The sequence below is a fragment of the Kryptolebias marmoratus genome, linkage group LG7, assembly GCF_001649575.2.
Source record: "Kryptolebias marmoratus isolate JLee-2015 linkage group LG7, ASM164957v2, whole genome shotgun sequence".
NCBI lineage: Eukaryota > Metazoa > Chordata > Actinopteri > Cyprinodontiformes > Rivulidae > Kryptolebias > Kryptolebias marmoratus.
In genome coordinates, this window is record NC_051436.1 from 14,714,301 (window position 1) to 14,725,883 (window position 11,583).

An 11,583-nucleotide genomic window follows, 5' to 3' on the forward strand; every position below is an offset into this window, starting at 1 on the left:
TATTTAGATTATCTTATATTTCATTTAGATTATACATGATTGATGTTTTTACTTCTGTATCTCTATATTTGATTATGTTTTTATGATGTTTCATCTGTATTTGATTATGTATCTGATTGTTGTTTCTGTGTTGTAAAGCACTTTGAATCGCCTTGTTGAGGAAAAGTGCTATATAAATAAATTTCACTTCACTTTACTTAAACTCGTAACATTTCCTAAGAGTTTTGAAGCGAAGCAACTGGACTTCTTTCCTGTTAGTTGAAGACATTTTGCTCCTCACACAAGGAGCCTTTTCAGTTCAAATGAAAAGAGAAAAGTTCTGCTTTTAAAGTGCAGCGAGTTGTTCTGTTATATTCAAGCGGAACTCATGTAAATGATTCCCCCTCTACTCCCTTTGGAGGTTCATTAGGGCTTTTGTAACAATATATGCTGCATGTGGGTGTGGTTAATTTTGTTTTTGCATTATTGACAACAAATATTTTACATGTGATTAACCATCACCAGACACTTTATTAGGTTCACCTTGATAGTTCCAGGTTTGTCCCTCTCTGTCTTCAGAATTGCCTGAATGTATATTCTATTGTTACTGTTGAACAGAAACCTTATATCTCAAACAACACAACTTTCAAGAAATTCATTTTCTTTATTTATTTATTTTTAATAAACTCTGTGCTCACAATTTCACAAGCTCTTTATGAAGCAATTTATTGGTTAGAGACAAACACTTTGCTGCAGAGACTTCCTGTCAGTTTCACTGCAGTTACTGTTTCAGATCTGGTGTAGATTGTTGGACACTCTCAGCAGTCCTTTGATTAAATGTGGTGAGGGGGTTTCGGGGGGGAGGGTTTGTCACACGCTTCAACTTCCTGATAGAGAACTTTATTAATCATCAAAGGATGCACTTTCTTTATGAGACGCAGATGAACAGAATACTAGCATACACTTTGTTTCCCTCAGGGGTTTTAAATGCCATCTTTTTGTTTTTCATGCAACCATCATTGTTGTACCAGGGGAACAAAACAAACATAGTTTATATTGCATTAATTTTTATTAAAGATTTCTTTGGAAGAAAAAAAGGGGTTATTGAAATGGAAACAAAAACTCTCTTTGAAAGTCTTATCTTGCACCGTGTATGACATGTTTTATTTTATCAGATCTCAGATCTGACTGTGGGTTTTCTTGGTATTCTGACTCTTCATGTCTAAAGAGACAATGTAGAGTTGGCCTATCATCTTGTTCTGAGACTAACCAAGTGCTGTGTTGACAGAATGCAACAATTGCTGGTGGAGATTTTCAGACATCCAGGACATAGTCAATCTAACAATGGTTAAAAAAAATAAAGACAACTGAACTTCTATTCTGTAGCTGAAGATTTTTTGCATGGAGTTCAAGCTTTTACACTGAGATGTAATTTAAGCTAGATTCACATGCAGATTACACTCACTCTCCTTACAATAGAGGCTTGTTTAGGGTCTTTGGAGAGCAGCTCTTCAGGACCAGACTCAGCTGTTCACCTACACCTCAAGGATAAGGGACACTCTTTCAAGAACCAAAATGTTTATATTTTGGACAGAAAGGACAGATGGTTTGAGAGTGAGGTGAAAGAAGCCATCTATGTCAAACAAGACTGAACAACTAGTCCAACTACATCAAGATTGGTCACAAAAAAACATGATCAGCCTAGATTGAAGAAGAGATAAGTGACCATTTTAGTGTTTTTTAGAGTAAGAAAAGCATGCACCAAAAGAAGAGCTGAATATTTTAACAACATGAGAAAGGACAAACTATCTTATCTAAGCCTTTCCATCATAACGGCCTACTTGTACATAGATTCATGTAAACAGGAAATGTAACCGTGTTTAAACCTGCTGTGGTCAAGCTGCTGCAGAAGTGTCAACGTAAAGACAAGCAGACTGATAAAAACTCAGATCTATTGTCTAAAGCAGAAATAGAAAAACTGAAATGAAGATTAATTGATATAAACATGGAAATCTGTCTGAAGGAAATGACTGTAGATGTAAAATACTCCAAGGTTAACTTTAATATAAACAAGAGGTGATCAGATAAATCTAAAAGTTATTTATTTTGAGAAAAAGAAGATATTACTGAGCATTTTATTAATTTTACATATGAAAAAAACAAAAAATATATTTTTTAGAAAGGACCGATTGTATAATATTCACAACTACTTAAATCTCCTTAGATCCAGAGAACACTTCCTGCAACAATAAATGCTGACTTTATTGGTCAACATCTTTAGACCCAACATAAATGTTTGTATGTAACACAAGCTCATATATTTCTGCAGTAGAATACAAACCTCACCATGTGGGAAAAAACAGCTGTGGTCAAAGCTGCTGCCATAGAGTGGATTCAAAAAGGAAGGAAGCACAAACTGTGGTAGTCTGGGTAGAAAAATAGAACTCTGTCTTCTTCGTCATTCTGGTTCAAACAAAGCAGCAGAGGTTCTGATCAGCTCTGCAGCAGCTCTGAATGTGAGGATGGGGCACACTTTGCTCTGCATGCTGGGGGGTTTCTGTGAGTACATCACTTTGATTCAGTTTGCACTCAGTAGACAAAATGTGTCATCGTAGCCAGAATTAGAGGGTGTTAAATGTGTGAGAGCTTGTGTTCTTTCATCAACAAAATTCTTTGAGCTACTAGTGTCTTGGTTTAGTTTAGAGTGAAAAAAATACACATTACTTTGTATAATCACTGTTTTTCTGAAATGTTTCCTTTTATAAAATGCACTGAAATGATTTTGTATTTTATGTCAGTCTGATTAAAAAACTTGTGGTTTTATTTCCTACTTTAGTGCTCAGTACACCCTTCACTGGATATGCTGAAGGTAAGAGTTTTTACCTCCACGAAGGAGGTTATGTTTTCAGTGGTTTTGGTTAGTTTGTCTGTTTGTCAGGATTTGAGTTTGAGTAACCTTTAGTCTTAGTCTGGATCCTTGTGTTTTCATGTTTAATGTTGGTAGTTTTGCTTCCTGTGCCCTCTGTGATCCCTGTGTCATTATTCACCTGCCCTCAGCTCAGTACTTTCCCATGTCAGCCAGCCTCTGTTCCCAGTTACTAATCAGTCACCTGTGTCCACTTCTGCATCAGCCTCTGTCCTCATAATCTGTTCCTAAGCTTCACATACTCACTGGTTCATTGTTGCAGAAATGCACTGTCTGGTGCTTCCTTGTTTCTCCTCTTGATTCCCTGAAGTTTATGTTTGTAAGTTTTCTGTTATTTGTTTTTGGTGCCACAACAGCCTTTTGTTTCCTTACTAATAAATTAGTTTATTTTTTAAGTTCTTGTCTGTCTGCGTTCTGGGTCCAAATTCTCCACCAAATCTTGACATTGTTTGCAAGATAACCTAAAAACTAATGAACAGATTTAGATGATTTTTTTTCAGGAAATGTTGGGGTTGCCACTAAAAACAACTGATTACATTCTGGTGGTGATCAGGATCAAACTATTTTTTAATGACGCTGCCGAGTGCTTCTAGGTCATTACTATTTTAGTTTCAGTTTCTTTATTTATGAACTTTTTTTTTAAACTTTTTGTATTATTTCTCTTTCTCTTAACCCTCCTGAAGTCCTCGTAACTGAAGGGAAGAAGGGAAGCCCTTGTAACATCAGGTCCATTTGACTTGAAGACGGTGGGAGGGTTAATCACATTCAATGTTTTTTCCACATTTTATAAAATGTAACATCTGTTTGTGTCTTTCTTTATAGCCATTTAGGTCAAACCTTGAAAATACTATTATGCACAATGTCACGTGATGTTCATGTGATATCATATGATCTGTTAGCTCTTGGTGCATTGGTTGTTAATGACTCTCAGCTACTACCACAGAAAATTTTAGCTCAGTATCTGTAAAATTCACTGAAGTATAGCAATTCTTTGTGTAGGTTAAAGTCAATTAGCTGTGAAGGCCATCTTGAATTGGACTGACTCCAAAAGGTAACCAGTTGTAGATTTACAGCTATTAATTACTTTTGAGAGTTTTATTAAAATGAGTCCAATGGTAAATGAGATCACATGGTGTAGGTTTGTCTTTCTAAAGTCAGTGGACTGATCATCTGAATTGGGTTGACTATAAAAGGTAATCAGTTGTAGAAGTACATCCACTCTTTACTTTGTGAAAGTTTCATGAAAACTCATTCAGTGATTCAGGAGATATTTTGCTAACAGTCCAGACAAACACACACATAGGTGAAAACATGATTATTGCCTTTGGGTGATAATTAGTGTTGCATCATGATGTGTTTTTGGAGCAGAATGTATATAACTATCACTTGTAAGATTAATATATTAATCAGGAAGTTTCCCTCTAAAATGCATTCAGTTGTCCTTCATTTAAATGTAAAATATAATGAGTTTGCAAATTATATTTGCAATATTTTAGATTTATTTTTCATAACAATTCAAGAGAAGCAGAATTTAGTGATTTAAAAGTTGATGTAGCCTGAAGAGTGAGTCTGAGAAAAACTGTTTCCAACAGATGAACCTGAGCCCGTTCTCTCTGTGTCTCCATCATGGCTGAGTCCTGGAGCTTCAGTGACTCTGAGCTGTGAGGTTAAACCTCCGTCTGCAGGATGGAGGTTCTTCTGGTATAAACTTATTCCCAAATCTTCAGTCGCCTCCTACAGCCTTGAGCTGCTGCCTGGAAACTCCAATGGAACACAACAGAACTCCTACATCGTTCATAGACAGAAACACACAGCAGGATATGTGTGCAGAGCAGGAAGAGGAGAACCAAAGACAAGTAAAGCAAGTTTTGCCTGGTCTGCAGGTCAGTTTTTAGACCCTCTATTCTGTACACTTAGTTATGAAGTTGTTTTTACATTGGCTACAATATTTTATGAATTTGACCTATAATATTTTGTTTATGTTTAACACAAAACAAGTTAAGGATTGCCTGGTGATAGTCATAAAAAGACGGACAGAAAATATCAGTTAAAATATCATTGACTGAATGACCATTAATGTACCAGATGATGAACCCAAGGTACTATGGGTTCTCACTGTGTGTGTTGAAACAGGGTGGACATGTTTGGCTGAAAGACAAATTCAGTGTATTTTAGATAGGTTCACACCCATGATGTTGCAAAACTTTGCAGCCACCTGAAAAGTGATAACATGAATAAAGACACTCAGACAGGATGCTTCCATTCAGGCAGCTGCAGTAAGAATGAGGAATTGTTGCCGATGGCTCCCCCTACTGACCGAAGCAGGCATGACTCTCAATCATATTTCTCAGAACAAGCTTAACAGGTGCAGCACAGGTGATGTATGTTGATACATTTTGTGCTTGGTCACTTTTGACATGTTTTTCAGATATTCATCCAGCAGTGTCTCTCACAGTGACTCTGAACAGAGTTCAACACTTCAGCTCTGACTCTGTGACACTGAGCTGTGAGGGAACCTCTGCTGAGTGGAGAGTGATAATGTTTTCAGAAACAGGCGTCCTGTTTGACTGCTCCTCCTTGGGAACAATGAATGGATCCTCCTGTACCTTGAACCCTCTCAGGTTTAGTGGAGTGTACTGTTGTGCATCTGGATCAGGAGTATTCAGTCACGCAATCAACATCACTAAACAAGGTCAGCTATCGCTTACAATCTTCATCTTACAATCTTTTTATTCTGGTATTTCAACATGTTGCTGATGTGTACTTATACAGTACATATAGCATAATGTGCTGTGATCTTACTACATTGTTTGATCCTAACATACATGGCAGAAATATATATATTTTTTCCACTTCAGCATGAATGTAATTTATTCTTGTCTGCAAATTAAACTATGCAGATGCTGCAGCTTTTTTCACTCACTTCATGTCTTCATAAAACTATGTACCAATAAATATATCTGCTTCATTTTCAATCACCAAATATTCATGTCATTAAAGGTAATAATAAACAAGTCAGATTTTAAAAAAAACCCATAAAAAATAAATAAATCAATGTTGCTCTTCATGTGTTTAACTTCCAGTGGAACAGAAAATTCTATTTGCAAATGATGAAAATTGAAATACAGACTAAATTTCCAAAAAAAAGACAAGATATGATTCTGTTTGTAATGAACACACGTCTATTCAGTCTGGTCCTACACTGAAACACCCAGACTTCTAATATCATCACTGTTCAGTAAAAACACCTTATTTGAGACACATTTTCACTTAACATAGTCATCACTGATTAAATGATTGTTATGTTGGTTTTCTTCCTAATTTAATTGTTGCCATAAAAGGCAGGAGATAATGTAACTGTCTGCCGTCTTTGTCCATGTTTTTGTTATTTTTGCAAAATATCTCATGAACCACTGGATGGATTTTAATAAAACTCTCAGAAAGTCATTATTTTATGGACACATACAAGTACTTAACATCTGGAGTTAACTCTATTCAAGATGAACTGCACAGCTAAGCAACATTAGCAAATACAAACATGGTTTTAACTCTGTCAACTTTACAGAAACAGAACTAAAACCTCATGTGATGGTAGCAGAGCCATTCCCACATTCTCTAAACATTCCTGAGATCCTGCAATCTTGCATACAATTACACATCACAACATTTCTCAGATTTGATATAACTGGCTAAGTCTGTCATTTTTCAACGAAAGTTGATCTTAGTTAAAAATCTGACATTAAAGGTAGCGGGAGTTTTATTTCTTCAAGAAACGCTAGGTCTCAGTTCTTTTGGTTTTTAAATTTTGTAGTTACAATTTAAAGCAACTTTGCGCATGATTCCTTTGACATTCAACCTTTTGTTTTCTAATTATCATTCAGTCCAGCTCATCTCTGACTAGAACTTATTATTTTCTGAATATTTTCCAGATAAAGATGATGGGATCATCCTGGAGAGCCCCGTCCATCCTGTGACTGAGGGAGATCCTGTTACTCTGAGCTGCAGACTGAAACAACAAAAACTACTTTCTGATGTGTTTTTCTATCACAACAACACACTTCTCCAGAATGATGGCAGAGAGGAGCTGAAGATCTCTGCAGTGTCAAAGTCAGATGAAGGTTTCTACAGGTGTGAACATTCAGGACACGAGTCACCACAGAGCTGGATGTCAGTTCAAGGTGAGGAGGATAAAAAACATTTGATGCTTTTAAGCATATCCTTTTATAACTTTTAAGGACTTTATCTATGTTTCTAGAAAGAGAGAATGATATCATAAAATCTGCATATAAACATCATTTTTTATTTTTAATGTTTATCTTTTATAATAGCTGTGTCCAGTCCTGTCAGCTCTTTATTTCTTGTGCTGCTGATTGTTGGACCAGTTATTGGAGTCCTTCTCATTATTCTCCTGATCTTATTGTGGCGCTGCAGACAGTCCAAAGGTGAGAGGTTTTTTTGATTTTCTATGAGAATAAATTTTGTAAATCTGGCTCACAATCATCACTATGGACATCAAACTGCCTTTCTATGATTATTAACTTTGTGTAAAGAAAGAAAAACAGAGCAGAGTAGGAATGGAATGGTTTCTAAAATAAAAAGTAACAATAATATTCTGGACTGTTCAGTTCACCTGTTTTGTTTAGGGATGTGTGTGAATTGTTCTGTTCAGCACATATGAAAAAAAAAAAAAGTTTTGTACCAGTAACTAGGGTCCTATGATTTCTACCAGGAGGAGAATGGGAACAAAATCATGGAACTGTATGTTAAATGTCAAATCTAGGTTTTTCTTAACAATCTACCTCCTCTGTGTGTTTATGAGAGCTGAAACAAAGAGGTCTGCCCAAGCATCCTGAAAGTACAAAGTTTGAAAGTAAACACAAAGTTTAGAGCAGAACAGCATCCTTTCATTAAGCTTTCTTTTGCTACATGATTGACTGGAGCTGCAGGAAAGTGTGACAATCCAAACAATTCAAAGATAACACAAACTTCACTTCAGTAAACTTTTCTATATAAAACATATCAGTAGATAAGAGGTGAGTTTATTAAATATTGTGCACCTTCATATTCAGAATATGACATTTCACTGTGAAAGATAATAAAGTTATGTCCATTTAGGGAAATTGTTGCGAGATCAACCTCAGTCTAAGAATGTCAAATCCATGTTGAAGCAGCATCATGAAGGCTGAAAAAGTTCTGGTGAAAAAAACAAGTCCTCAACAAAACAACAGATACAATATCAGCGTACTGGTCATCATTATCACTGGTGAATCAAATTGGACACGATTACAATAATCCCCCAGGGGATGCCTATCACCTGTGGATCTCCTTCATTCAGTACCCGACATTGAGGGAATCCAGGAAAGCATCTCTCCTGATCGCAAGTCTGAGGAGCTCCTAGAGGCTCCCTTTTATCCAGCGCCAGGTGTCGAAGAGTTTACAGACTGCACCTTTAATTCGGCTCCTGCCATTGAGGTTGGCCAGTCTGAAAACGCTTCTCAGCCAGCGCATGTTTTTGACGGGGTCTCACACAACGACAACGCCTCTCAGTCAGCTGAGGCTGAGGGCGTCTTGCACAGAGATGACTCCACTCTGCCAGCTCCAGTTCTGAGGTCAACACACCAGACACCTCTCTGCCAGCCTGACTGCCTAAACTGTCTGCCTAAACTGTCTGGCCAGTTTAGGCAGGCTCCTGGCCGCCCTCCCGAGCATCATCGCCTGCCTGAACGTTGGCCCCCCACCTGAACTCTCTCGTTTGCTTGCATGCACCTCAGGCCATCCACCTGAACACTTTAGACAGCCTGGACAGTTCCTGGGCCCCCCACTCGAACTTTTGTCACTGAACTGTTTGACCATGGCTGTCTTGCTCAGAGATTTTTTTCCTTTTTTTTTTGAAGTAGAGTTTTAGTTTACGGACATAGATATTTGCCTCTGTGTCTGCATCATAGGTCTTTAATGTATACCTTCACAACACCTGTTTATTGGTAAATAATAGAAAATTCTGACCTATTTCAATTGCAGATAAACCTGGACATGTTACATGCTCTCTAACTGAACTAAAAAAAGTAAAACTGGATGCCATACACAAAGTACAACATAAGAAAATCATGCAGAATGATTTTCACCTGATGATGATCTTCACCTTTTTGTTTTGTCGAATTTAACAGGGAGGCCTCATAAACCAGAGAAGGACGCTACTTATTCTAATATAAAAACAGGAAATGCAAATATAGTCCACTTTAAAGGTCAGTATTTGTTCTGAAATGTGTCATTATGTCATTGGACTACAGATAATTACAGATCAAAATGGAGTTCTGATAATAAATGATGATAACCTCAACAGGAAGGGCTTCTGAACCAGATTACTGTAATGTGGAGAAAGAAACTAAAGGTACAGACAGTTTCAACAGTAAGTATTTGTTCTGAAATGTGTCATTATGTCATTGATTACAGATAATTACAGGTTATCATGGAGTTCCCATAATAAATCTTATGATAGCCTCAACAGGAATGGCGTCTGAAGCAGATCAGGATGCTGATTACTGTAATGTGGAGAAAGAGACTGAAGGTATGGACAGTTTTAACAATAAGTCTTTGTTCTGAAACATCCTCATGCCGTTCCACCAGGCTACAGGTGAGCCTGAGGGGAACCACATAATGCTACAACCAATCCAATCAAACTGCCTACAAATGCTTTTTTTCCCTTTTTATTTCTTTTTTGTGTTTTTATGAACATAAAAACTAAACTTTTACAATTTTGCTTAAATTACATAATCTCAGTGAATCATTTTAATAATATAATATTAATTTTGGAACCATATACCGTCTGTGGACTGTCACTGTATATAATACATTTAAAAATTAGTTGTGATGTGATGTTTTATGCATCTACTCTGTTTGAAGTGTTTCAGTTGTCTCAATTTGTTTATAATCTGAACACAATTCTTTAGGTAATTAAACAGTGGATTGTAAATGTTTTTTAGGCCTAAAGAGGTACAGCATATCTCTACAGACAACAGGAACAACATAGAAATAAACATCTTCCATGTATTTAAAAACTTTATTAATTTTTGCAGCCCAGCCACTTTCAGCCAGCAAACTCATATCTGACTCAGCTATGCTTTACAGTGCAGATAATTATAGGTCAACATGAAGTCCAGATAATTTATCATTTGATGATCCTAACAGGGAGGCCTCCTGAACCAGATGAGGATGCTGATTACTGTAATGTGGAGACAAACCCTGCAGGTACAGTCAGCTCCAACAATCAGTCTTTGGACTGAAATCTGCCAATAAACTATTACTACTATACTACTAAACTATAAACTACTCTCTCTGTCATCTTTTCATTCACAGGAAAGTTTGGTTATTCAGCAACAGATAACGAACTTTATTCTGGCTTCAGATAAGGAGCAGCTCTGGACAACGAAGCTGTCATGTAGCTGCATGCTGTGGTATTTTTTTTATTACGGGAATTCAAACTTATGTATTGGAGAACCCCGTTTTATGGTTCTAGGAACTTTATTAAAAACCCAAAGTGAAACATTTTATGGAACTACTGTCTGTAGCTCTAGAGGACAAATTTGTCACACTTAGAATTTTGTATGAATGACATGATGTGAAATTTTGCAGACTTTGCTTTTTTAATGCAAGCCTTTTATGTACTTTGAACGTCTCTTTAATAAATATTATCAGAAGTTGTCATGGCAAAAAGATAAGGAAGACCCACCTTGTTGATTTTTAACATTTTAATACAAAAGAAGTGTTGAGCAGAGCCTCCCAGGGATGAGACAGATCCAAGTGGTAGCACCCATCTAACCTCAGGTTGTCAGAGTGCTCATTTAAACAAAGTTTATCCGTAAGACATAATGTCACCAGTCTTGTCACAGTTGTAAAATGTAGCGTGACCAAACACTGAACTGTGAACAGATCAGCAGAACACAGGACATTTCTGTTCCACCTAATGAGGACATCTCAGAGCCCATCAGTGTCTTATCTGTGAATCTTATTTTTCTACAACAGGGTAAATTACATCTGAATGTGTGCTGCCCCAAAATGCAGCAGCAGGTAAAAGTGTAAAATATTGCAGCTTTTATTGTGTTTCTTTAAAACATAAAGTTTCTTGTATGGACATTGATAATAATGGTTTTGTTATTTATATATATTTAAAAATATATCACATCATGCATTTTTCTTTTACTTGAATAAACAATCCTCCTCCTAGCTTCAAACTGAAGAGTGGCTCAACATACTCTGTCTCCTATAACAATTATTCACATTGAGTAATAACAGTTCTCCCCTTTTATTGGTGCACAAGGAATGGAGCAAGTAAATAATTCAGTGACCTGGACAGTAGGTCCTAAGGAACCTGTTTTTATATTATATTATATTGTACATATACTGGGTTTAAACAGCTCCATCTAATTTAAACGTCCACCTGTTTGTGACTCACTTCAGACCTGTGCATCATGAGCTCTTTGTTTGACACCAGATTACCAGCAGATGGCGAGAAACCTCAGGGTGAGAAAAAATACTAAACTGTGCTATTACAGAACTGGGGCCTTAGGCTAAGTCAGGTTCTATTTTTCTCCCTGTAGCACAAATGAGTTTAGATTTCTACGTGGAAGGTTAGCCTGTAACCTCTCAGGATGTACTCATATATTAATGCAACTTTAAAAGCT

At 36.7% G+C, this 11,583-nt stretch overlaps 1 protein-coding gene across 5 annotated transcripts; it reads left to right on the forward strand.

Moving 5' to 3' along the window:
* The first annotated feature begins 2,411 nt into the window (after window positions 1-2,411).
* On the forward strand, window positions 2,412-11,115 carry LOC108242272. 5 transcript variants are annotated; one of them, XM_037976691.1, is made up of 11 exons: window positions 2,412-2,538; window positions 2,816-2,848; window positions 4,498-4,788; window positions 5,334-5,597; window positions 6,835-7,083; window positions 7,234-7,347; window positions 9,070-9,147; window positions 9,246-9,311; window positions 9,411-9,470; window positions 10,091-10,150; window positions 10,259-11,115. In XM_037976691.1, the coding sequence occupies exons 1-11, from the start codon at window positions 2,502-2,504 to the stop codon at window positions 10,309-10,311; spliced, it is 1,305 nt and encodes a 434-aa protein (XP_037832619.1). In that variant the 5' UTR covers window positions 2,412-2,501; the 3' UTR covers window positions 10,312-11,115. The 5 variants fall into 5 exon arrangements, with proteins under 5 accessions (XP_037832619.1, XP_024864015.1, XP_037832621.1 ...); XM_025008247.2 differs by having other exon boundaries at window positions 2,414-2,538; window positions 9,246-9,293; window positions 9,402-9,470; XM_037976693.1 differs by having other exon boundaries at window positions 2,417-2,538; window positions 4,633-4,788; window positions 9,402-9,470.
* The last annotated feature ends 468 nt before the right edge of the window (window positions 11,116-11,583 follow it).

Bases quoted from the DNA above. Each gene is read 5' to 3' on its own strand.
- LOC108242272 (XM_025008246.2), top strand. From the start codon at position 2,502: ATGGGGCACACTTTGCTCTGCATGCTGGGGGGTTTCT. The intron at 4,789-5,333 runs GTCAGTTTTTAG...CATGTTTTTCAG, and splicing joins AAGTTTTGCCTGGTCTGCAG to ATATTCATCCAGCAGTGTCT. The intron at 9,148-9,245 runs GTCAGTATTTGT...TAACCTCAACAG, and splicing joins AAATATAGTCCACTTTAAAG to GAAGGGCTTCTGAACCAGAT.